At 48.5% G+C, this 26,105-nt stretch overlaps 1 protein-coding gene across 1 annotated transcript; it reads left to right on the forward strand.

The window, feature by feature from the left end:
• Positions 1-7,064: 7,064 nt before the first annotated feature.
• LOC130886349 (uncharacterized) lies at positions 7,065-20,733 on the forward strand. Its single transcript, XM_057788227.1, has 6 exons — positions 7,065-7,168; positions 8,132-8,260; positions 9,024-9,113; positions 10,043-10,915; positions 16,573-16,626; positions 18,074-20,733. The coding sequence occupies exons 3-6, from the start codon at positions 9,071-9,073 to the stop codon at positions 18,958-18,960; spliced, it is 1,857 nt and encodes a 618-aa protein (XP_057644210.1). The 5' UTR covers positions 7,065-7,168; positions 8,132-8,260; positions 9,024-9,070; the 3' UTR covers positions 18,961-20,733.
• Positions 20,734-26,105: the final 5,372 nt, after the last annotated feature.

The raw sequence follows: 26,105 nt of genomic DNA on the forward strand, positions 1-26,105 counted from the left end.
GTGGTCCAAACAACCACAGATAGTAGAGACAGTTAAATAAGGAGACATGTTTGAGCCTGTGGCTGTCACCTGTTTCTAGGTTCTCAGAGGTCTAGGTGGAGTTTCTATCTCACCCTCCAGTTCCCAAATAATGCACAGCCATTCCCCAGATAATTGATTCGGAGACTTAATATAAATTACAACTGCTTGGCTGATAGCTCAAGCTTGTTACTAGCTAACTCTTGCAATTAAATTAAATTAGATATTTCATATCTATGCTTTGCCACGTGACTTATGACTTGTTGCCTCATTTTCTACACACCCTGCTTCCTCCATGGCTGGCTGATGTCTCCTCTGACTCTGTTAGGGGCCATTTCAGGCCTCTCCTCTCTCACAGGGCCTTGAAGTAAAAACCTTGAGATGGAAAACTTAAAGTTAACTAAAACATTGTGTGCTAATCTTAGAGACTCAAGGTCCGGAAAGCACCATAGAGTGCCCCCATTATTCCTTGCTTATCGCTAGCAGCAGATGTTCTAACTGCTGACCTTGCAACAACCCCGCTTAGCTGCCGAATCCCTTCCCTCTTCCTCCTTCCCCCTTTTTTCCTTGCCTGAGTTCCCCACTGGAGGAGTATTTAAGACAAAAGCTTGCTTCAATAAACGAGACCTTGACAAAAGAATCTTGCTTGGTCTCCTTCCTTCTCACCCATGTTCTTTCAGATAGTGCCTCTTCAGGACTCTGGAATAACTGGACCTGCTGGGAGGGTCATGACTCCACCCTTCTTCTCATCATTCTCCTGGTTTGGTTGTCTCACCTAGAATTCCTACCTGGCTATTAGCCAGTCAGTTCTTTATTAACCAATGAGAGTAATACATACTCATGTATACAGAAGGATTATTCCACAGCACCCAGGTGCACTTGTGGAGACAGGAGTGGACTCTTTCACACCTTCCCAAGGCGGCAGCGCTCCTCCCCTGGTGAGTTTGCTTCCCCAAGACCAGCAGAGCATTGCAAGGTCAGAGGAGTCTAAAGGCAGTGTTGGTCGGCTCTGTTCATTACCGGGCTAATAACAGGAAGAAGGCGGATTCTGTGTGAGCCCTGAGTTCACAGACGCACAGAGATGTCATTTTAGGAGCCCACTGCGTTGTCATAGCAGCTCTGCCAGGTCCACTCGCTGAAGTAGGGCCTCTGAATGTGCTCAGATGGGACTGTAAGAGGCACCACCTCGCATGTGCCTTTAAGGACTTGTCTGCAAGCCCTGCAGACAGAAGCCCTGACCCATCCACAGCTCCCACCAAACCTGCTCCATTCCCACTACACCGCAATTCACACTAGAGGACCCCTTGTTCTGAACAGAACACTTCCAACAGAAAGCTACATAGCGAAACTCCAGACAGAGAAGACCTACATTGTAGTCTCAAGGAAGGAGGCCACCATTGCATTCCCCAGCCTTTGCAAAGCCCTAATAATTCCATCCAAACTTCTCTAAATCAGCCTTAAGCAACTCTAACAATATAGCAAGGGTTTCTATAAAGTGTAAGGAAATTATCAAGGGTTTCTATAAAGTGTAAGGCAATTAAATGCCAGCCTAAGAGTTTACCACTTATCTCCACCGGATGAGCACTGACCTCGTAAGTTTGCCTGCAGTGGGTGATGGCTTAAATGCCTTCATCTTTTCTACTGCACCTCTGCAAGCATCCAGAAGATAGATTCAATACGAGAGTGGGTTCTTATGAAGAATGACATCGCATTAGCTCACAAATAAAGACTTTTAAAATGTGTTTGAGTGTTTTGTCTTCATGTATATATGTGCACCACATGCAAGCCTGGTGCCCATGGAGGTCAGAGGTCAGGAGAGGGTAGAGGTCAGAAGAGGGCAGAGGTCAGGAGAGGGTGGAAGTCAGAAAAGGGTAGAGGGCAGGAGAGGGTGGAGGTCAGAGGTCAGGAGAGGGAAACAGTCAGAAGAGGGCAGAGGGCAGGAGATGGTAGAGGTCAGAAGAGGGCAGAGCCAGAGGTCAGGAGAAGGTAGAGGTCAGGAGAGGGTGGAGGTCAGAGGTCAGGAGAGGGAAGAGGTCAGAAGAGGGCAGAGGGCAGGAGATGGTGGAAGACAGAAGAGGGCAGAGGTCAGGAGAGGGTGGAAGTCAGAGGTCAGGAGAGGGAAGAGGTAAGAAGAGGGCAGAGGGCAAGAGAGGGTGGAGGTCAGAAGAGGGCAGGAGAGGGTGGAGGTCAGAGGTCAGGAGAGGGAAGAGGTCAGAAGAGGGCAGAGCCAGAGGTCAGGAGAAGGTGGAGGTCAGAAGAGGGCAGACGACAGGAGAGGGTAAGGCAGAGGTCAGGAGATGGTAGAGGTCAGAAGCGGGCAGAGGGCAGAGGTCAGGAGAGGGTGGAGGTCAGAAGAGGGAAGAGGTCAGGAGAGGGTGGAGGTCAGAGGTCAGGAGAGGGAAAAGGTCAGAGAGGGCAGAGGGCAGGAGAGGGTGGAGGTCAGAAGAAGACATTGGATCCCCTGGAACTGAGCTATGAATAGTTAGTTTTAAATGATCTGAGCCATCATGTGGGTGCTGGGAAATGAACCCACTCCTCTGCAAGAGTAACAAGTGCTCTTAATTGATGAGCCATCTTTCCAGCCCTTAACTCACAAAAAAAAAAAAGGACCACCGACTATGTGTTCATCCACTCCTGAGCTGCATTTAAAAGAGGTTTGTGGTGAGGAGGAGATGGCTGGCTGTGCAGCATGAGAATGGCACCCTGGAGCAGAACATGGCACTGTCCCCGCCCAAGCTTCGTCCATGAACTGATCCAAGGAAGTGGCCACTGTCTTTACATCATGACCCTTACCCTCAAGGAAAGGACAGTGACCTACACGCGACATCACAGATGGAAAACTCACAAGGACACATCTTTGTGCTTCCTGTGGGGGCAGCACCGCCTCTCAGTGACGTCACTGTGCTCTCACAGCTGCCTCTGGGGTGTGGGCTCTGCACCTGTCTCTCCTGTGAACTTTGACACCCAGCGATAAGCTGTCCACCATAGCAAAACCGCTTTATTCCCAACGTGCAAAGTCTCGGGATTAAAAGCAAATGTAGTCCAAATTGACATGAAGCAGACTCTTTGCAGAGGAAGCAGGGGGATGGCTGTGTGCATTCTGTATCCTCTTCCCATCACAGACAACAGAGCCGCCTTCTCTGGAGAGTACCGCCAGCCTGGCTGCTGTGATGTTTCTTCCGGAAGAGTGGGTGTGGGGGAGAGCAACTTATCGCAATTGATCTTATTGTGAGAGTCTGGATATTTTCAGGGTGTGTTCAGATTAAACACCCTCTTAACTCATAATCCTCACAAAGTATGCCAAGTCTAAGCCTCCCCAAAGGACAGCAGGCTAATGACGCTTACAAGGGAGCCCTGTAAAACTTGTCAGTAACGCGCCTTTCCATCTCAGCTTGGGATTTTTAAAAATATTAAGTCCATTTGTTCTTTTTGCTTTGCAATTTTTATCATCTCTTTACCTGCGCCTCTTCCCTCCTCCAGTATTCTGTATCATTTTGCTAAAAAGTGTGCCTTAACCAAGCCTGGAGGCCTGAAATGCAGGCCTGTGGTGCCAGTTAGCTGGAGAGGCTGAGGCAGGCAGATGGCAGGTTGAAGGCATGTCTCAGCTACAGAGCAAATTCAAGGCTGGGTTGGGCAACTCAGTGAGACATTGTCTTCAAATGAAGATAAAAAGAGGGCCAGAGGTGATGGAGGTGGGTCATCTTTCTATCTGTTGTTTCATTGGTTAAGTAATAAAGAAACTGCCTTGGCCCCTTTAATAGGACAGAAAATTAGGTAGGCGGAGTAGACAGAACAGAATGCTGGGAGAAAGAAGCTGAGTCAGGAGTCGCCATGATTCTCCCACTCCAGACAGACGCAGGTTAAGATCTTTCCTGGTAAGCCAGCTCGTGGTACTACACAGAATATTAGAAATGGGTTAGATCAATATGTAAGAGCTAGCCAATAAGAGGCTGGAATTAATGGGCCAGGCAGTGATTAAAAGAATACAGTTTCCGTGTAATTATTTCGGGGCATAAGCTAGCCATGCGGGCGGCTGGGTGCCGGGGACGCAACCCCACTCCTCATATTACAACACAGAGGGGCTGGAGTGATGGCTCAGAGGTTAAGAGCACTGACTGCTCTTCCAGAGGTCCTGAGTTCAATTCCCAGCAACCACATGGTGGCTCACAACCATCTGTAATGAGATCTGGTGCCCTCTTCTGGCCTGTGGGCATACGTGGAGACTGATCACTGTGTACATAATAAATAAATAAATAAATAAATAAATAAATAAATAAATAAATAAATCTTTAAAAAAAAATAGAGGGCCAGAGATACATTTGTTTAATGCTACAACCCTTGCCTAGCATTATGTGCTAGGCCAAGGGTTCAATCCCCAGCCCTGAAAAATAAATATAACTGCTGCTCAAATGCAATCATTAATCATCTGAACTAAACTGTAGAGCATAGTCTCCCTGTCACTCCAGTCGCACAGCCAAGCATCGGAGCCTCACGAGCCCTGGGAACGCTGCTGTCATCGCAGAATGCGCGATAAAGCAGAAATTCTTCACAAACAAGGGCTGTGCAAGAAACCACAAGACGGTTGTCAATAGTATCTTAATGTCTGTGGTCTGAATCATTTCCCAGAATTGTTCTACGCCACAAGATTAAAATGAACTGTTGTGACTCAGTAGTTCACAGCAGGCCCTGCTGACTCATTTCAGCCGGGCTCTGGTCCTTTTTCCTCACTTCTCTCTTGTATGTGTCGACTTCTATGGACACATGGCCAGATGCTATAAGACACAGGGACAAGGTTCCTTCCAAGTGTGGTATTACAAGGGCAAGAGTGGAGAGGGTGGGCCAGGAAGAAGGTTCTTTGAGGATGTTCCCACCCTCTCTAGTGAGGATGAACCTAGGGCCTCACCTGTTAGGTAAGCATTATGCTGTGGGAACTGCAGCCCCGAGTTGATATCCCTGCCCCCATTTGAGGTGCTTATCTGCAAGGAAAACATAATAAATTCCCTCTGCTCCTGGAGTGGGGAAGGAAGGAATTTTGAGTGCATGGTGACCATTCCTTGATCCCTGCCAGGGTCAGGTTACAGTCCCTTCTCAGCCCCCTCCTCATTTGGTGCCGTGGTATAAAGCCACCCCCAGCAAGACTATAAAGGAAGCTGTTCCACCTCAGCCTCATGCTCTGTGTATTCATTCAACCTGGACACCCTCCGCCGAGACTCTAGGTTCCAGCCCGCGCTGGCGTGGTATTATGCCACTGTGCTATGTCCCCAGACTCCTTTTTAGTTTTGATTTTGAGGCAGGGCTGCCTAGGCTGCCCTTAAACTCATGATACTACCTGCCTCAATCTCTCTAGAGTTGGACATGTCTGTGTTTGTTGGGGACATCTTTAAAGCTATGCTGAGACACAGGCTCAAAGGGTGGAACAAGAGAAATATCAGCATGTCCAACCTATAGGAACGGCCCAGAGACTGGCTTTCCCTCCAGCTGGTCAGCTGGCAGTCCCCAGTGTCTGGCTATTGCTCGTGCCCAGACGTTGCATCTGCTGAAGAGAGACACCTCTAGGTTAAGCGTTTTCTCCAGGGGAGGTTTACATTTAATAACCAGCTGATAGAGTTATAAAATTCAGTCCCCTCTTCTTCAGTCTCAAGATCAGTGCAAACTATAGAGTGCCATGTGGAGTCACCATTTGTTGTGACTGTGTCTCAGTCTAACTTGTCTTTGCCCAATCCTGTTTTTTCCTTCCCTTCTTAGCCATAAATCTCAAGATGACTCCCTAGTGGCTCCTTTCATCACCACTCTGTCTCCCACCTCAATAGCCCATAAGCCTTGGAATCCAGTCTTTACACGCATGCACACATGCACACGCACACATGCACAAGGACACACACAGACACACAAATACACGTATAGGAACAGCATAGTTTGCAATACTAATATATCAAAGAAAAAATCATGTAATTATTCCAATCACCATTAAAACAGATTTAAAAATAGCTCACACCTCTGAATAAAAAGTGTTTACTTGGACGCTCACCTTTCTGGACGTAGATAGAAGGACCTTGGTCTTCCCGCAGGGCAGGGAATTTGGACTGCTCTTCAGTATCGAGAGGGAGGGGGAATGGAGTGGGGGGAGGAGAAGAGGAGTGGGGATAGGGGGAGGGAAGTGGGGGGAGGGCAATATTTGGGAGGAGGGAAGGGAAATGGGAAATGGGGAGCAGGTGGAAATTTTAATTAAAAAAGAATAAAAATAAATAAATAAGTAAAAAAAAAGTGTTTACTTAGTGAAATAGGAATGAATGAAGTCTGCATGCACTGATTTGAAAATTAATCACTAATAGCCAATATCAGCCTCAGTGATAGTAGGTATTCTATTTTTAAAATTTTTCTTTTTTGTTTACTCAAGTACTGGGCATAGAACCCAGGACCTTGGGTATTCTAGGTAAATGCTCTATCAATGAGTTACACCTCTAGTCTTTGGTGTTTTGTCTTGTTTTGAGATGAGAGTTTTTTTTTTTCTTTCTTTTTTTTTTTTTTGAGACATGGTTTCTCTGTGTAGCCCTGGCCGTACTGGAACTTGTTTTGTAGACCAGGCTGGCCTTGAAATTACAGAAATCCACCTGCTTCTGCCTCCCAAGTGTTGGGAGTAAGCCATGCGCCACCACACCTGGCGAGTAGGGGGGTGTTTTTAAGTACCCTAGAATGCCCTTAGATCTGTCATCCTCCTGTCTCAACCTGGAATCTAATTCATGTAAGAGAAATCCTTAAAGAGCAAAAGAGAACTGAAGATTAGCAGTAACCAAGTCTAGGACTGAGTGAGACCTCGGAGTCCTAGATCTTCCTTCCCTCCCTTGGCTATGGCAGCATGTTTGATGCTACTGACCCCGCCGGACACAGTCACCCCTTGGTCACAGTGCTTGATTCTGTAGGGAAATGCCAAGACCACAGCTGCAAGGCAAATGTTTCTGTCTCTTTAAGCCGTCATCATCCGGCCTTTCTCTGGGTTTCCTGATCTCGGGGACCCAGGCCGCCCAGTGACTTCCTCTCTGCTCCGCCCTCAGCACCTAGAGACCAAGAGACCTCTTTACTCATGGCTGAAGGGAAGGCAGGAGTTCTCTGGGGCTTCTCTGGGCCACTTTAAAGTCTGTCACCAAGAAAGGTGAGCCTGAGCCTGTGAGCAGGGTGGGGAGGGGGCTGGGCTGTGAGACCAAAGTGTCTGCTGCCTCCACACCAGCATTTTACAAAGCACTATGCAAGAGCAAACCGTGCAAGCGCATGTGCCGCAGGCAAGAGCGGGCGTCTAGACGCCTGAGGGGTGGTCTGGGTTTCAACCTGAGCAAGTTCAGAGGAAGTCTTAGGAGTACACAGATTCTTGATGGGCAGATCTTGTCTCTTCCCAAACTTCTTTCATACGGTAAGAGAAACCTATTTTAGATTCCATTCCAGGAGCAAAGTGCGGTTTAGAAGATACCATTCCTCAAACTGCACATACAACAAATGCAGAAGATGCTTCTATGTCTCTATAAACCATGCCTTCAAGGCCAGTCTTGATGTGCCAAGTCTGCGCCCCTCTGAAGTCTCTTATTCTCACACCTGCGTGGGAGGGGTGCTCTAACACACCTCAGAGGAATGGAACTTGGTCATCAAGCCCTGTCCCCACCTGTCATTTAAACCTTTGTTTCCTGAATGAAGTTTGTCCCGCTCCGACTATAGGGACCTCACAGTTTTTTCCTGTCTACAGTGAAGAGTTGGAGAAATAGCTCATTTTCAAATACTGGGTGTGGATTAAGCTCATGAGGAACAATCCACTGTTCTAGCAGAACCACTGAGGACGGGGCCAAAAGATGCGATGTCCAGGGAACACCTAAATATTTCTGAGAAACGCCAAGGCAAGAAAGAAACTAGATAACTCCTGAGCTCTCTTAAGCATGTAGAACTGTTCTTGCTTTATATTCCCTGATAATTAAAGCCACTTGTCACCCAAGATTCATTCAGTGCTTGTTTTTCTATTAAAAAAAAACATTGGAAATACCATTGGCTTCCACTCTGAGCTTCGGGGAGTCCTGACGCCCTGCCCTGGCCTCCCCTGAGTCCATGCACATGCTTCTTCATTTCCACCCAGGACAAGGTCTTCGAGCTCCTGCAGAAGTCTTGTTCGCTGCTCTCAGTCTTGTGGCTGCTTCTTCATTTCTGCATCATTTGTGGGAATTTGCTGATTCCCGCACCCAGAACAGAGACACAGAACCACACAGTGAGTTCTACTAAAGGCTTTGGGGAGAGGGAAGAGGTGCTAACCCAACCTATTCCCAAAGCCCCTCTAGGGAGACAGGGTGTTGAGTTAACATCTTCCTTTTTCCTGTGTGTGGTGCCCACAGGGGGGAGTGTGGGAGGAAACCCATCACCCCTAGTGAAGACAAAGAGACAGATTCTGAAATGATGAGAAATGCAGACAAGCACTCAGACAAGAATGTGGGAGCAGAGCTCTTGCCAGAGAAAAGCCAGAGAGGGCTGGAGAGACTGAATCTGGGGTCTGTGCAGTCACAGACTGAGGCCTGTTCACTGGAAATGGGGCTGGAGCAGCAGACTGAGGGGACACCGTGCTTTGTGCTTAGGGACTCCTGGGACCAGGCACACATGACCAGAGCGTGCTTGACTGTATCAAATAACTGTGTAGTCAGAACATCTTTGATGGAAGGGAAGTTGCTTAAAGAGAAGGGCTCAGAAAGTCATAAGACAACTCCGTGGAGCTGGTTCTTCCATCCATCTTTACTGGGCTCAGGAGAGCAAGCTCAGGTTGTCAAGCTAGCACTGCAACCATCTTTCTGGTCCCCCCAGAAACTATTCTTCAAAAATCCAGATGCTCTCGATAAGAAGGAACAGCAGATTTTCCTGTGGTGGACAAAAGGCACCCACCATGTCTCTGCTCACCTGGCCCCTAAAGCCTTGCTTTGCATTGCAGTGTCCCTGCTCTTTAGACTTAGCCTGACATTGTGGCTGGTTTTGCCTGGCTGCAGGAATGAGCGCATGAATGAGGAAATCATGACTGAGAGTCCTGAGAAGCATGGGAGGAAGGAAGATGGCAAGAGACGAGGAAAGCGCCTACGGTAACAGCCCTTCTCTCGATGCATCCCGGCCCGTGTGGGCACTAAGGGTAGGAAGTGGGTGGAGCTTCCTCAGATCTGGGAGCCCCTGGGATGAAACAGTGGGACCCATTTGACTGTGTTTCTGCCCCTGCCCTGCTGAGAGAAGCTCACAGCTTTGATCCTGTCACTGGTTCCCACAGCATGAAGGAGGATCCTACGCCTACTCTGGTCTTCACAATATGACACAGAGGATGGGAAACCCAGGACTAGAGTGAGCCTCACTCACCAGGTCTCCGGTGTTAGAATAGAGGGCTAACTGTGTATTTAGTATTTGAGGGGTCGGGGAGATGACTGTGGGTAAAGGCACAAGCAGCCAAGCCAGATGGTTGATGCAAGGAGGGAACCGAGTCCTGAAACTCGACCTTTAACCTCCATAGGACACAGTGATACGGCACCCCCGTAGATAAAATGTAACAAAATATTATCTAAAGGGGGGGACTTTCTCTTTAAGGAGCCAGCTTAAGACAAGAGAGGAGAAAGAGGGAAGCAGGTAAACTTTCCTCTCTAACAGCCCGGGAAAGGCCCACATTGTCTGCACTTCCGTAGGAGAGGTGTGCCCTAGCCTGAGCACTTCCTGCTCTTACACAAGCACTTGGTGGGCTGCGATCCAACCTGTGCCTGGGACTGAGGGGCTTCCCTGTGGTCGGTGACTAGCATCTGTGGGGGAACATTAGGATCAAATCAGCATCAGGTCTGCCTGTGTAATACAAAGGCAGAGAGGGAAGATGGGGAGGAGCCTGAGCTCTGAGAGCCCAGAGCAGATGGGAGCACCAGCTTCCAAGGGGAGCAGGCACTGCGGTTTGTTCCCTTTCGGCCTGAAGTTTAGAACATAGGCGAGTCCCAGGGAAAAGCCGTGTCTCTGACTCAGTGTTGCCCTATCTGGTCCTCAGGCTTGGAGGAGGATTCACAGGCCCCAAAGGGGCCCCCACTGAGGCTCATCCTGGTAGGTAGGACCGGGACCGGCAAGAGTGCCACTGGTAACACCATCCTGGGCCGGACCTGCTTCGTATCCAAGCTAGGGGCTGTGCCTGTTACCAGATCCTGCTCCTGGGCCAACAGAAAATGGGCCGGTTGGTATGTAGAGGTGGTGGACACCCCGGATGTCTTCAGCTCTGAGGTCAAACAGACCGACCCTGCTTGCTTGGAGACAGCCTGCTGCTTCCTACAGACATCGCCCGGGCCGCACGCGCTGCTGCTGGTCACCCAGCTGGGTCGCTTCACCACTCAGGACAGCCAGGTGCTGGCCAGGGTGAAGCGGGTGTTCGGGGAGCAGGTGATGACGCGGACTGTGGTGGTGTTCACTCGCAAGGAGGACCTGGCAGGAGAGTCTCTGCAGGATTACGTGCGATGCACAGATAATCGCGCACTGCGGGAGCTGGTGGCCGAGTGCGGGGGCCGCGTGTGTGCCCTAAACAACCGAACCACTGCCCGCGAGCGCGAGGCACAAGCTGAGGAGCTGCTGGGCCTGGTCGCTGGTCTGGTGAGGGAGCACGGGGGCGCGTACTACTCCAATGAAGTGTATGATCTGGTGAGGACCCTGCGGGGCTCTAACCCTGAGGACCAAGTCAGCAAGGTGGCAGAGATGGTGGCAAGACGCATGCAGAGGCCCCTGCGCACCAGGCTGCTAACTGGGCTGTGGGACTGGCAGAAATCTTACAGAAAGAGCTGGAGACGGGGCGTGGCCTTCCTGGGTGTGGCCTTCCTGATCTACCTGCTGGTCTACAGAAAGGCGCCTCAGACCATTGGGGACCAGAATAGCAGATAATGCTGGTCTTAGAAGATGTTTTAACTAGGAAGAAAATCTTTTTAAAAGGAATACTTAGATCTCTGCTGAGAGCTCGCAGTACTGGGGGAAACACGGTATCAGCTTTGCAAAGGTTTCGGAGGTGATGAGTCTCAACTTTAACTACATAATTCAGAGTTTAAAAAAAATAAAATTTGTCTAACTAAAGTTTTCCTTTAGACCTTTTGATCATCCCTGTGGTTCATTCTTCACTTAAAACGGCTAAAACTCCTGGTAGCTTGTAAAAGGGGACAAAATCACAGCACAAAGAGAACAAGCATTTCCTTTCTTTTTAAAACTTATTCTTTGGTAATTTCATATAATAAATTTGGGTCATATTCTCTCACTTTCCCCAAGTCCTCCCCACTTCCCTCCTCTCAGAACTTCATTTTTTTATTTTTTGTTTGTTTATTTTATCTCTTAACAACAACACGAAGCTGGATTTGTTGGCCAAGACTCCTGAGCCTGCCCTGGGGTGTGGCTGATATACCCAGTGTCACTTCTTTGAAGAGAATCCATTTTCCTTCCCCCGGGAGTTATAATTTGTGACTAGTTTCTTGGTTGGAGGGGGCATTTATGTCTGGCTTGCACTTGCTCGGGTGTTGGGCATGCCGCTACAGACTCTGTGATCACATGTGCACCTGCCCTGTTGTGTCTAGAAAGTTGTTTTTTTGACGTCACCCAGCAGCTGAGGCTCTTAGGGTCCCCCTGCCCTCCCTTCCACAGAGATCTCTAACAAGATGGCGGCCAGGAGTTTCTTTCCTTTGCTCAAACCAAAGCCCAGGGTCTGGAAATTGGCTTCCCTAATTAACAGTCACAGGACAGAAGGGTCACCGCCTGCTTTCTAGAGAACACAGGCACGTGGCTTCTTTGGGCTTAATTTGTTTCTCTGTGAAAATAGATATCGAGTTTGGAAGCTATCAAAATTCTTTCATTTTTTTCTTTAAACAAAGGAATTATTTCAAGATGGGCTTGATGGCACATGCCTGCCACTCAGGAGACAGAGGCAGGAGGATCGGGTGTTCCTAGCTCAGGGCCCTGGGTTCAATTCCTAGTTGGGGGGGGGTGTTAGTGTGTGAACTCTTGACAGTTAGGTTTCTGAGAGATTCTGGCTTTGTCTGAAGAGTTACAACCTGCCAGGATGGCTCCGGGTCTGTTGATTTCTCCCTACCGCCCACCCTCCCTAACAAACTGAACCGAACTCACTCCAGTGCTGTCTGCTAGGTTGAGACTGTGTGAAAACAAAAGCCGAGGGGTGAATAAAAATCAAAATGGAAAAACTCGCTCTAACAGGAACATAGCCATCCCTCAGAAGTCTTTCTCTCTTCCTTCCCTCCTTCCTTCCTTCCTTCATTCCTTCCTTCCTTCCTTCCTTCTCTTCTCCTCTTTCTCTTTTTTTTTAAAAAAAAAAAACAAGTCCTTAGACCCCTTTGTCCTTCCTATCCCCCTTTGCTTTGAGATGTTTATCTTTTTAAATCCTTTTTTCCTCTCCAGGTGAAGAGCAGAAGGAGCTGGTGGAATGCAAACATCAGGGAAGGTCAGACCCTGCTCCTCAGGGACATAGGCTCTAACTTAGGTTGAAGGCCTCTCCTCCCATCGCAGACCTTCCTCTTGCCCGAAGGATGTGGGGAGCTCATTTCCCTCTGGATAAAGACACAGCTGGTCACTACCAATTAGGAGAAAGGACAGTGACACTAATAAAGGTTCTACCACATCCTCTGGAGGAAGAGCTATGGCTTCTTATTAGACTGTCTCACTCCGTGGCCTAGGCTGCCTTCTAACTCAAGGCAATCCTCCTGCTTCAGCTCCCTGACAATGATAAGAAAAAGCCACCATGCTCAGCTTGAGTTATGTCTCCTCTTGAAAATGGATGCAGAGGACTGCATCTATCTGGTTTTAAACTCTCCCCACCACCCCACCTCACTGCAGTCTCTTAGCGTGTCACCTCCTCCGCTCCCCTGAAATCTTAGTATCCATAATCTAAAGCCAAGCACACTTCCTGCCAACAGAAAGCATCATGAGGGAATTCTGAGATGAGAACCACTGCATAAGCCAGAGCTGGGTTTGATGATCAAGGTTCAATACTTAACAGGTACAGTCAGGTAAAGAAATGCTCCACACAGCAGAGAAGAGGCAGTCAGCACCCAATCTCATGTCTGAGCTCAGCTGCCCTTTGAGGGGGCTGTCCAGGCCCTCTGGGACCAGCAGTGCTTTTCTGCCTCCGTTTAGGGGACTGTTTTAAAGACAAAGTGGTCACGTGGGTCCCAGGGTCTTGGGGGCGAGCAGATGCTCACCTTCGGTGCTAAGGTGCTAAAGGGAGAACCCAGGGCCCAGCACTTTCCAGTCTTTTTTTTTTTTTTTTTTTTTTTGGTTTTTCGAGACAGGGTTTCTCTGTGGCTTTGGAGCCTGTCCTGGAACTAGCTCTTGTAAACCAGGCTGGTCTCGAACTCACAGAGATCCGCCTGCCTCTGCCTCCCAAGTGCTGGGATTAAAGGCGTGCGCCACCACCACCCGGCAGCACTTTCCAGTCTTAAGAGGGCTTTCTGGAACCTGGGGGACTGGGCTGTCCTCCACCACCCAGCTTCTGACTCCCAATGCTTTGTGTGCTCAGACCTTTCTGAAGAGGAAATGAGTAGGGCAGGGCGGTCCTGTTGGCTTTCCACAGGAAGCGGCCATTTACCACGGCAGCTCTTCTGTGTTCCGGCAGATTTCAGGTCAGCAGCGTTCAAGGCCTTTTCCCTCCATTTTAGGGGACAGCCTGTGGGGCAGTGGCGTGTTCTGCATCACCATGTTTTTCCTTCTTTTTCTGACTCTGGAGTTACCGCTCTGCATAACTCACAGAAAGACCTTTCTGTGAGAGCATCATCCAGCAAGTACAGGTCCCCTGCCTGCCTGCAAGTGACTCACGCTGGTGACTGGAGGCTGAACCCTGCTGGCCCCGGGTAAGGAGGAGGCTCTGACAGCCACTTGGGGGCCGGGAGGACCAACGGGGACCTGTTCTGCTTCTCTTTAGCAGGCCCTCAGGCGAGCTCTGGTACTTTGGGTTCCCTGGACAGTGAAGTGAGCATCAGCGACAGCACATGGTGGGGCAGAGCCCTGAAATTTCCATGTCATCATCCCCAGACCCATGGGGATGCTGGGACTTTCTGCCCCATTGCCTGCGCCTTTCTGAAACCCTCGGTTTAACAAAGCTGAACCAATGTTTTTTCCTCTTTGACAGGTGGGAAATTAAAGTCCCAGCGCCCAGGTTTTCCCAAGATCCCCAGCAGGTGGCGAAACCTTCTCCATTTTTACGCCAGACTCCTCAAAGCCCACTCAGGTCAGACAGGCTTCACCCCTAGGAGGTCAGCATGGGGCCTTAAGGCTCTACAGACCAGGATGGAATCTCTGTGTTCCCTCCATCATGATCCAGTCCTCCCCTAGAAGGCCAGTCAGTGAATTCTATCTCCTGACCTCGTTCTGAAACCACCCTATTCTTCCCAGTCTGCGTAGCCCATACCTTTCCTATAACACAGCCCAAGACACTGTAGCAGGCCAATAGCTGTGAGTTCAAGACTCGTGTGAGCGCTCCCCTTGTTAGCTGAATCTTAAGGGAGAGGGTGGGTTTTCCTGGACTCTAGGTCACCAACCTGCTCTGTGACTCCAGGACCTGGATATAAAGGTGAGGGAGAGGCAGATGGGTGGAGCAGATGTCAGTGAAGATGTTTTTATTTTTAGTTGTGTCAGAGAGTGCAGCACACACTGGTGCTATGGGACTCTCGTAGAGGTAGGAGGGCAGCTTTCTGAAGCAACTTCTTCCCTTCTACTTGGTGCAAACAGCATCTTTCTTGTTGCTGCTACACCATGGGCTTGCTGGCCTGACAGCTTCTGGCCAAGTCTCCTCTCTTCACCGGCTGCCTCGCTGTGTGAGACATTGGGATTGCGGACGCAGGCAAGCATCTCCAGCTTTTCACTAGCGTCCTGGGCCTCAGAGTCAAGTCCTCAGCTTGTGCAGCCGTTGCTCTGCCCCTGTGTCATAGCTGCCAGCCTGGTTCTTGCGCATCAGGAAGCCAGAAAGACCGTCTCTCAGAAAGTGGCTCCCTGAGCTGTGTCCTCACTGCGGGGTAAAATAAAGCATCCTGATGAATCAGCTCGGCTGGCTTCAGACAAGAATGTTCATTTTGTGTGTTTTTTCTGCCTGCTCCCTGAGTGATACCTGCCCCCTGGTCACCCACTGCCGCTCACACGCTGCCTGCCAATCTCCCGTGGCCTTTGTACCCACCTCTGAAATTGGCAGAATTTTCCTTTTGGAGCAGAAATCCATGTCCATTCTCGATCGCCCCACTGTTGTGTGCTCTGCAGGCTGACAGCCACAGCGTCAGTTCCTGTCCCTCAGTGCCCCACCCCTCCCCTCCCTTTTCCTAGGCTGTTGTCAGTCCCTTCTCCTGTGTGACCATTTCAGTGACTCCTTCTCATGCACCCTGTCTCATCTCTGGGCACGTGGGCATTTGCTTATATTCATCAACAAATTTGTCCTTTAGTGGGACATATGTCTCCTGTAGTCCGTCTGATTCAGAACCTTCCCCACTAATGTTGCTGAGTTGGGTTGTGACAGCCACATTGCACACAAGCCAGGTTCTAATGAAATCCTTCAAAACAGAACAGAAACCCCAGGTGGTTCCAGGACAGCAGGCTTATTGATTTATTAGGGATTATCTCCCCCAACTACCCATTGGGTGAGAAGTCCAAGAGGCACAGACAAAAAGAGCTATTTGGGGAGAGTTAGCTATAAGGCGAATGTGTGACTCTGGGCAGCCTTGCCAATCCTCCTGCCCTCCTTCCTCAGGTCAGTTCTTGGAGGAGTTGCCATCCTCCCAGGGAAAGCCTGCTGTATTTGTCTCTTTGCCTCTGGAACATTTTCCCATGCTGGGAATGCCCGATACTTCAAACAAACCAGTGTTATTCACAGCACAGCAATTATTTTCTCTGTCCTGGCAGGTTCGTCTACTTTGGTTCAGGTTTTTTTTTTTTTTTAAGTCTAGTTCTTGCTCATAACAGAATTCTCCAGACATTTTATACTTCCAGCTTGGTGGAGTGTAGAAAACCTACACCTGTATTAAGGCACCGCACTGCAGGACCATTCGCGAGCCAGGCAAGGGCCTGGAGATTGAAACACACAAAGACTCACAGACAGAGACAGGAGTCATCCTTGAGGCCAGAATGCCCCCTTTATTGTATCCAGGGGCAGCCTATATAGGGATCCTTAACTGATAGCCATGCCCCAGCCAAACCCACCAGAAACCACTCCCCTGCCATCAGGAACTCCTGAGGGTCTCATGCTCAGAGCAGCTGCGAGCATTACAAGTTGTTTACCAGAAATTCAGGATCTGGGGGGTTCATAGCTCCCAACAGTGGAGAAGATCATCCGTTCATCTGCAGGAAATGCCTGCTTTCCCACGAGTGAGGAGGAGCAATAGCACACTGTGCTGCGATGCCCCTGCCTCACTCCAGTCAGTTACTTACAGATGTTTGCAGTCAACATAGGTGCGAGAGTTAGCCATGGAAATGGCCATGGGAGGACAGTTACCCCGAGCTACCTGAGTCAAAGCGCCTCGCCAGTTCCCACGTGGACGTGACTTTAATTCTTTCCTGTTTCAGTTCCAGAAGAAATGGAAGGCCTCCGGAAGAGCACATATGGAGCCATAGTTGAAGGTAAGAAAGCACCAAGGTCCTGAAGGGACCAAGACCCAAAACAGGTTCAGACACTCAAGATCAAGAAGAAGACAACTGCCGTTTGTTCCCTGTGTCTCCAGATCTCTGTGTCCAAGCCTCTGCTGTGTTCATGTACACATATGCACACATACATACAGGCATACACATACACATGCACAGAGACAGACATGCACACAGACTCAAGTGCTTGCAAACACACACATGTGCACACACACTCCACACGATGTGGTGAAACGTGATTCTGACACACATTCAGGGTTAGAAGGGCCTGCAACTAAACAGAAACAGGGTTTCTCTTTCTTCCCTCATCTCCTCTCAGTGGGGGGGGGAGAGAAGGAGGGAGGGAGAGAGAAGGAGGGAAGGAGGGAGGGAGAGAGGGAAGAAGGGAAGGGAGGGAGGAAGGAAGGAAGGAAGGGAGAAAGAAAGTTGCCCTAAAGTGATTATGTCTTACAGAACCCCCCATAACACTAAGGGAAATTAAAACCAGCACAGAGTAAAGGGAATCAGCTAGATTTTGTTTGCTGTGATACTGAGAATTGAGCCCTGAGCCTTACAATGTCGGATGGGCACTCTACCACTGAGCCACCCTCAGCTTTCCCCCAAATGACAGATTTTTAGGAGTGTACAGGGCACTTAAAACTCATTTGGACTCACGGGACAGCCCCGGGTCCTCATCCCTTCAAGGCTGGAGATCTGAGCTCTCGTCTTCATGGTGTCCCTCCAGCACTCCTCTTGTTACAGGCCCTGGGCCACGCCCAGCAATAGATGGCCTTTCTAGCATTCTGCTTCTGATTCTAACCATCTTCTCTCCCACCCTTCTGCACCCGCCCACTTTGTATCATTTCCCCGATGTTAACTGTCACCGTCCCCCACCTCAAATCCAAGTGCCCCCTTGCTTCCTAGGCTAACCCAGCTGTCTCTGCGTGTGAGCCAGTGCAGCTCTTCTACCTGGAGTAACCTCGGGGTGGGGGTGGGGTCGGATATGCCGAGCACATTCACACAGTATGTCTAGAGCACTGTGGGTAAAAGAGGTGGCTGTCAGCCATGACTTCATCTCTGCCCCCTCCTTAACTAACGCATACTTATTTCACAACCAGTTTTCTGGGGAACTGCCTGAGCATCCTCCAGGGGAGAGCACAGGGACCTTTTCTTCAGAAATGGCACATTTGTTGTGGTCCAGAAGGAACAGAGCCTCTCCTTCCTGTGGCAGTCCCACCCCCTGCCCATGTGTCCTAGAATGGGCTCCCAACAGGGACTTCATGAAAGTCCAGGACCACCTAAAATTACAGGCAAACAGCTGGGAGCATTTGAATGGCACCTCTTTCTGGGAATGAGGACAATTGATTTCAGGAGATATCCGCAAGGACCCAGGACGTCAAAGCCCGAAGACTTGCTGAGTGAGGCACAAACCTACTTTTGTCTACAGGGAGCGGGGAAGCCTACTGTGGAGCAGAATCGGGCTGCCTGAGGATCCTCCTGGTGGGTAAATCTGGCTGCGGGAAAAGTGCCACAGGGAACAGCATCCTCGGCCGACAAGCGTTCAAGTCCAGGCTCAGAGCCCAGTCAGTGACCAGGACCAGCCAGGCAGAGACGGGCACATGGAAGGGAAGGAGACTGTTAGTGGTAGACACGCCCCCCATCTTTGGGTCAAAGGCCCAGAACCAAGACATGGACAAGGACATTGGAGATTGTTACCTGCTGTGTGCCCCAGGACCCCACGTGCTGCTGCTGGTGGCCCAGCTGGGACGCTTCACAGCTCAGGACACCCTAGCCGTGAGGAGGGTGAAGGAGATATTTGGGGCAGGAGCCATGAGGCACATGATCGTCCTCTTCACCCACAAGGAAGACCTGGCAAATGAGACTTTGGATGAGTTTGTGACCCACACTGACAACCACAGCCTGCGCAGCCTGGTCCACGAGTGTGGGAGAAGGTACTGTGCCTTTAATAACAGGGCCTCAGGGGAAGAGCAGCAGGGACAGCTGGCAGAGCTCATGGCCCTGGTGAGGGGGCTGGAGCAGGAGTGTGAGGGCTCTTTCCATAGCAACGACCTCTTCCTTCATGCCCTTGTGCTCCTTAGCGATGGCTGCCGTGAGTACCAGGAAGCCTACAGGTGGTACCTGGCCAAGGTGAGGCAGGAGGTGGGGAGGCAGAAGCGGGAGCTGGAGGAGCAGGAGGGCAGCTGGGTGGCTAAGATGCTTTGCAGAGTCAGGACATGCTCATGCTCCCAAATCGCAGCAGCCGTCCTACTTATTGGGTGTGGTTTGATTTTTATTGGCATTTTAATTACCTTGTATGTTAACTGGTGGAACTGAGCCTTTTCAGGTGATTTCTGCCATCAGCGCCCTCTCCCGGGGTTCGCATTTCTGTCTGCACCGGGGCACCTCGGTTTCGCTCTCATTTGACTCCCTTGAATCAAGTATGAAAGAAAAAGAACGCATTTCTTAAGTTGTGAGGGTGAATCAAGGAGTTCCATCATAAAGGCCCGGGTGCTAATACTCAGGCATCTGCACTGGCCGGCCCTTAGGGTCCTGACAGGCTGCTCCTCAACTGCACCCCCTAAGAACACCCCATGCACATTCGCCATGTTCCCTCATAAAAGTCAAGCCTCGTCCACCTCCTGTCTCCTTCTCTTCCACCACTCTTGTCCCCAGGGACCAGGATCTGGCCCTCTCTCTGCCCCCTTTTCTGACCCTTCTTTCCTCTTCCACTAAACCTCCACTATGAGCCCTGCTGTATTGCTTTACTCCTTCCTGCTGATTTTTAAACTATAATATTGGTGTCGGACCCGTGGCAGGCTCTTCTGGGCTTCCTCTTGCCCACTGGCAGCCTGAGGCATGTCGAGACCCCGGATCCCGGTCCACAGATGACAGCCTCACTTGTCCAACTAACAGGTTGCTGAGCCCGGCTAACCAAAATGGGCGTGATTGGTGAGCCTCCCCTTGTCTGGCCATTCCACACGAGTGAGGATTCGTCGCTCCGCCATGGTTTCTCACCTCTGGAACAAGCCCTGATATCAGTCAACCCATGTGTCTCTTGGGGCTCAGCACACCATGGCCCCTGGACCTTTGGGTGATGACCCACTGGCCAGCTTCTGCCTTCTCAATCAATCCCCTCGGAACTCCTGGGACACTAGAATTGCAGACCCTTGGCTCTTACTTCTCTGCCTCGCTCACGAGAACTGAATCATTGTCTACACCTCCAAGTGCTCAGGCTTTTAAGTGCTTCTAAATTCATCTGCCTTTGCGAACAAATCTGGCCCAAATGCCCCTTAGATATCAATCCAAATGGCGGCTTCTCAGCACCCTATATCCTGATATTTTAAGGGACCTTTGCTACATTCTGTGAGTGATCCAACAGATGGAAGGGGTGCCCTGTTTTCAAGCTTTCTCTTATCTCCACTTCAAGCCCTTTCTACATTCTTTTTCCCGGTTCTTATACTCAGCTTCGAAGCCCGTTAAGCTGCATTTCCCCCTTTCATTGAGTAAACAGACAACAAACTGGGGTTTTATACATCTAACTCTGCTTCTTTCATTTAAGAATTACAAAGTTAGTTTCCAAAGCAACAGTCCGCCTCTGCCGCTAAAGCAGTTTCGTGCTGCCAGGTCCCTTTCCGCCATCAGCTGTGCACCGTGCGCACCCTTTAAAAGTGCCCGGCAGGCAGAGCATGTAGTGGGGAGCTGCGGGCAGTGTTCCTTCGCCCCAGCTCCTGGTCGCTTGGCTAGCTTATGCCCCAAAATAACAACACACAAACTGTATTCTTTTAAACACTGCTTGGCCCATCATATCTAGCCTCTTCTCGGCTAACTCTTGCACCTGGACTAGCCCATTTCTAATAATGTGTGTACCACCCCAAGGTGTGCTTACCAGGAAGATTCTAGCCTACGTCCATCCTGGGTTGGAGCTTCACCGTGTCTGCCCTGGGGAGCAGCTGCATGGCATCTGAGCTCCCTTCCTCTTCCTCCCAGCATTCTGTTCTGTTTACTCCACCCACCTATGTTCTAACTTATGAGGGTCAAGCAGTTTCTTTATTAGCCAATGACCTTCCTCCATCATTTCCCCTTTTTCTGTTTAAACAAAAAGGAAAGACATTCACTTTAACATAGCAAAATTACATATAACAAAACAGTTATCAAGCAAGAATTACAGTTACAATATTTACATCTGTTTTATCTTTTATCATAACAAAGGAAAACGGCTATAACTATCTATCTATTCTTCAACTCCATCAAAGACTCCAGAAAGATACAATATTACCTGAGTAAACAAGAAATAAGCAACTTTCAAAACTCTAGAAATGATAGAGACATCTCGCTTCCTGGACAGTCACCCAAAGTTCCTCTGTACCATTGGGGCATCCATCTTTGGCCTACAGGCCAAATTTCCATGAAGCAGGAAATTTCAAAGGCAGTTCAGTCACTATCTGCTGTGTCCTGCAGAATGTCTCGCAGACTCCTTCATGAATCAGGAACCCCAAAAGATCATCTCACCTTTAGGCAAGTTCAGCAGTTCTCTCTCTGAGGGTTCTTTGTGTCCAGTTTATGCAACAGTCCAGGCAAGAGCAGTTTCTTGCCCAAATGGCTATCAAACTCCATAAGGATCCTCTTCAATGCCCATCTTCTTCTTGAAGTAGATTGGTGCTGCCAGGAGCAGAGTGTCTCATTGTCATGAAAAGTCCTAAGTTATTAAAACATTTAAAATGCCATATTCTATCATCTTTGAAAGATATGAAGAATGCCTATCTAAAATATGTCTATGTACATCTAGAAAATCTTAACTAACATGACTACAAGCTTGACTATTATAGATGATTATCCATTAACAACCTATATACATTACATTTTTACATGAACTACACAATCACAATACCTTAATCAAGATCAGAAATATATATACATACAACAAAATTGACCTTAAATTTAAATCACTAAAGCAAAATCCATATCAATGCAAATTATTCATATCTGTACCATATCCCCCTTTAAATGTAAAAGAACATTTATAAACAATATTTGGGAATATGGACATAGTTATTTCTCTCCAAACTGCTTCCTGCTGAATGGGGGCACTGTTAATCAGATATTTCAGGGTATAACCTGTGTGCTAGGTTCATCTCAGTCATCAATTGAGTGAAGTAATTTTTTGAAGGTGTTCACAGCAACCTTTCAGGAGGGCGTGGTCTATCATACCGTATTGGGATGGAAGCAATCCGCAGGGTGTCATCGTCTGTAAAAACAAAAGAAGAATCTCTTTTCCAAAGTATCATATCCTTAGATCCAAATTCTGAAGTCAAGGTATTTTCAAAATATCTATGTTGGATTAGTTCAGTAGCATTTATAAACAAATATCTTTTAGCAACTGTTGCTCCTTCCTCAGCATTCAAACAATTCAAACAGAGCATAATAGCATACAGTATCAAAATTCTCTGTGTATTTTCCATCTTTGTGCGCTTTATTTTAACCTCTATTTTGTTTATTTTTACTTTTAATTTTTGCTTTTTGAGACAGGTTCTCTGTATCTTTGACCTGGAATAACTCTGTAGACCAGGCTGTCCCTGACCTCTCAGAGATCCACCTGTCTCTGCCTCCCAGGCATTGGGATTAAAGGTGTGTACTGCCACACCTTGAAGTCACAGAGGTCAATCTCCCTCTGCCTCCCAAGTGTTGGGATTAAAGGTGTGTACCACCACACCCAACTACTTCCTTATTTTTGTTTTTTTTTTTACTTTTAAGAACTTTAACTTTTAGCCTGCATATATTTTTAAACACACTGTAAATCATTTAAAGTTTTCTTTGTCTTTGAATCTCTCTTTACTGTATATCTCTCTTTTTCTGACCACATGAGTCTTTAATTTACCAAGCAACATCACTAGGACGAAAGCCGTGGCTTTGACGGCTGGAACTAGCCCATTCCTTAGCTTTCCAGCTTCATGGCGGAGATACCAGCTGTAGCCATTTTTATTGCCACAAGTCTAAGTCTATGGCGTTTCAAGGTCCCTGCCAGCAAGCAGGCTGCAACAGACAACACTCAAGTCCTCTCTCTGTAGTTGGCCCTCCTGCCTCAAACAGTCAGAGTTTGCCCTGGCAGGACGGCCCAGAAAGCCCGCATTTTAAAACAACACAACTTTTTTCCTGCTACGGCTGAAAACAAACAAGCATGCAGTCAGCTTTTATCAATACCATTTAAGTGTTTCGTGGCAGGACCTCTTAATGAGCTGCAGGGTTTTGCAACTAAAGCTGAGTCAGGAAGCCTCTCTTAGATGAGAGCGTTTGCTTGCCTCTAGCAAGCAGAGCAGACCCGAGAAATTGCTGCTACCAAGAAAAATACTTTACTCTATTCTTTCCCAAGCTTTCTCAGGCTTTCTGTGGATTCAGTTGTCCACACGTTGGCACCATTCTGTAGTGGGGAACTGCGGGCTGTATTCCTTCCGCTCCAGCTCCTGGTCGCTTGGCTAGCTTATGCCCTGAAATAACAACACACAAACTGTATTCTTTTAAACACTGCTTGGCCCATCATATCTAGCCTCTTCTCGGCTAACTCTCGCACCTGGACTAGCCCATTTCTAATAATGTGTGTACCACCCCAAGGTGTGCTTACCAGGAAGATTCTAGCCTACGTCCATCCTGGGTTGGAGCTTCATCGTGTCTGCCCTGGGGAGCAGCTGCATGGCATCTGAGCTCCCTTCCTCTTCCTCCCAGCATTCTGTTCTGTTTACTGCACCCACCTATGTTCTAACCTATGAGGGCCAAGTAGTTTCTTTATTAGCCAATGACCTTCCTCCATCAAGAGCGCATTCCCGTTGCCTCGTCTCTTGTCTCTACACCTGTCTTTGTCTCTATTTCCACCCCCCATACCCCTTTTTCTCTCGTGCTTCTCTTCCTCTTGTCTGCCTGCCTCTCTCAAGTCCTCACTCCGAGGCAGCCTTTCACGCTTTCACTCCCAATAAACCTCTTGCACTAACTCTGTTGCGTGCAGCGTGTTTGCTTGGTGACATACCGGGGAGGGCCCGCCAGAGATAGCCACTTCACGCTAGGAGCCTACCTGCCTGCTCCACCTGCACAGATCCACTCTCTTCCACCTGCAACAAATCTGCTTTCTGATCTGATTTCTGCTTTGCCTTATGTTCAATACCAACAACTGGGTCTCTGGCAGGGCTCCCTGCCTTTGACCATTCCCCTGGATGTGAGGTTTCATTTCTTGAGCACAGTGTGATTGTGTCTCTCAGGGCTCATAGCCCTTGGCCCCTGTTCTTGTGAGATGATGTATTGGACAGCTTTTGCCCACTCAGTCTGGTCCTCCCTGGATCCCTGGATCTGTCTCATCCTTGGGAACTGTGTCATACACCTCCTTGCTTTTGGAGACTCACTGACCAGTATTCTCTGGACCGGCCAGTCAGGGAACTGAGAAAGAATTCTCCACTTTTTTTTCTTTGCTCCAAGACCTGCTTGCGCCTGTCTGCTCGCCCTCTCTAAATGTCCTGTTTGCTGCAGCATGTGGGTCAGATGAGGAGGCTACTTCCTCCTGCTCAGACACACCAGTTCCCCCTTTCTTTTTATTTGCCCGACTCCTATTTAATATAAGGTGTGTGTGTGTGCATGGGACATGTATTTAACCCCGTATATGTAAATATAAGCTGGGTTTAATTCTGCATGTATGTGTATGTAACTCGAATTCAATTCTGTGATATGTACATGAAACTATTATTTAAATAAACATGTTTTAAACAGCAGCCATGTGGCTCGCTTTCACCTTGACTGGTGACATCATCATGATGTAAGCAACTACATGGCTGGTGGCCATTTTTTACTAAGGTTAAAGAATACATTTATTAATCCTAATGAACCTCTGTTCATTTTATCTCCTTTTAGACTAAGAATGCAACACACCTCAAACATTTTGGGTTGGTAAGGACTTTGTAGGATGATAGAAATGTAAAGTTACATGTGTCAACTCTGGTTTAGAATATACTCTATATCGTGATAAAAATTTAAGGTTATAAAAGTCTATTCAGAAGGTATACTATTTGAGGAAGGATATGAACAAAAGTGGGGAGGGATAAGAGATGGTGTTGGGGACTGAAAATGAACAAAATGTATTATATAAATGCATGAAAATGTCATAATAAACCAAGTATTATGTATAACTTATATATGACAATAGGAACAGCAACAATAAAACTTTAAAAGAAGTTAAAAAAATAAAGGTCTATTCAGATTAACAAAAGCTGACTTAGAGATTTACACCTAAGTACTTACGTCTTTGCCAAGTGGTCAACATCAAGCTTCCAGAGAACTTAAATAAGTGATGTCATATGTTTGATAAATAAGATTTGATGAACAAGATATGTATTCTAGTACTCACTCATAATTGGTTTCTAGCCATGGATAGGGGCCACTGAGTCTATAATTTGTGATCCTAAAGAAGCTAAACAAGAGGGTAAACCAAGGAAAAACATATAGATATCCTCCCAGCTATGGGAAATAGACAAGATTGCCGGGCAAAAAATTGGAATCTTGGGGGTGGGGTGGGATGTGGGTGAGGGGAGATGGGGAGAGAAAAGTGTGAAGGAGAAGATGAGGGGAACTGGGGAAATCGGGGTGATTGGGGATAAAGGAAGGTTGGATAGGGGAGCAGGGAAACTCATATCTTAGTTAAGGGAGCCACCTAAGGGTTGGCAAGAGACTTGAACTTGGAATGGCTACCAGGTGCCCAGGGCAATGTCCCCAGTTAGTTCCTTGGGGCACCTGAGGATAGGGAACCTGAAATGAAGCTATCCTATAACCATACTGATGAATATCTTGCATATCACCATAGAACCTTCATCTAGCAATGGATGGAGATAGAGACCTACACTGGAGCACTGGACTGAGCTCCCAAGGTTCTAATGAGGAGCAGAAGGAGGGAGAACATGAACAAGGAAGTCAGGACCATGAGGGGTGCACCCAACCACTGAGACAGTGGGGCCGATCTATTGGGAGCTCACCAAGGCCAGCTGGACTGCGACTGTAAAAGCATGGGATAAAACCGGACTCTCCGAACATGGCGGACAATGAGAGCTGACGAGAGGCCAAGGAGAATGGCACGGGGTTTTGATCCTACTTCATGTTCTGGCTTTGCGGGAGTCTAGACAGTTTGGATGGTCACCTTCCTAGACCTGGATGGAGGGGGGAGGACCTTGAACTTTCCACTGGGCAGGGAACCCTGACTACTCTTGGGACTGGAGAGGGAGGAGAAGAGGAGTGGGGGGAGGGGGAGAGGGGCGGGAGGAGGGGGAGGGAAATGGGAGGCGAGGAGGAAGGGGAAAATTTTTTTTCTATATAAAAAAAAAGATATATATTCTATAACGGAGTTTCTGGTCCCCCCAAGAGGGTCCTTTTCCCAGAGCTGGGCATTTGGGCAGAGGCACCCATGGCTTGCCAAGGGCAATGCTGGCCTCTGTGCTCCTTCAGTCCCTGCTCAC

The sequence above is a fragment of the Chionomys nivalis genome, chromosome 1, assembly GCF_950005125.1.
Source record: "Chionomys nivalis chromosome 1, mChiNiv1.1, whole genome shotgun sequence".
NCBI lineage: Eukaryota > Metazoa > Chordata > Mammalia > Rodentia > Cricetidae > Chionomys > Chionomys nivalis.

What these genes read in the sequence shown, in the direction of transcription:
- LOC130886349 (XM_057788227.1), top strand. Translation starts at nt 9,071, where the DNA reads ATGGGAGGAAGGAAGATGGCAAGAGACGAGGAAAGCGCCTACG. An exon ending in AGACGAGGAAAGCGCCTACG is followed by an intron (nt 9,114 to 10,042) that starts GTAACAGCCCTT and finishes TCTGGTCCTCAG; the next exon opens with GCTTGGAGGAGGATTCACAG. An exon ending in ATATGGAGCCATAGTTGAAG is followed by an intron (nt 16,627 to 18,073) that starts GTAAGAAAGCAC and finishes TTTTGTCTACAG; the next exon opens with GGAGCGGGGAAGCCTACTGT.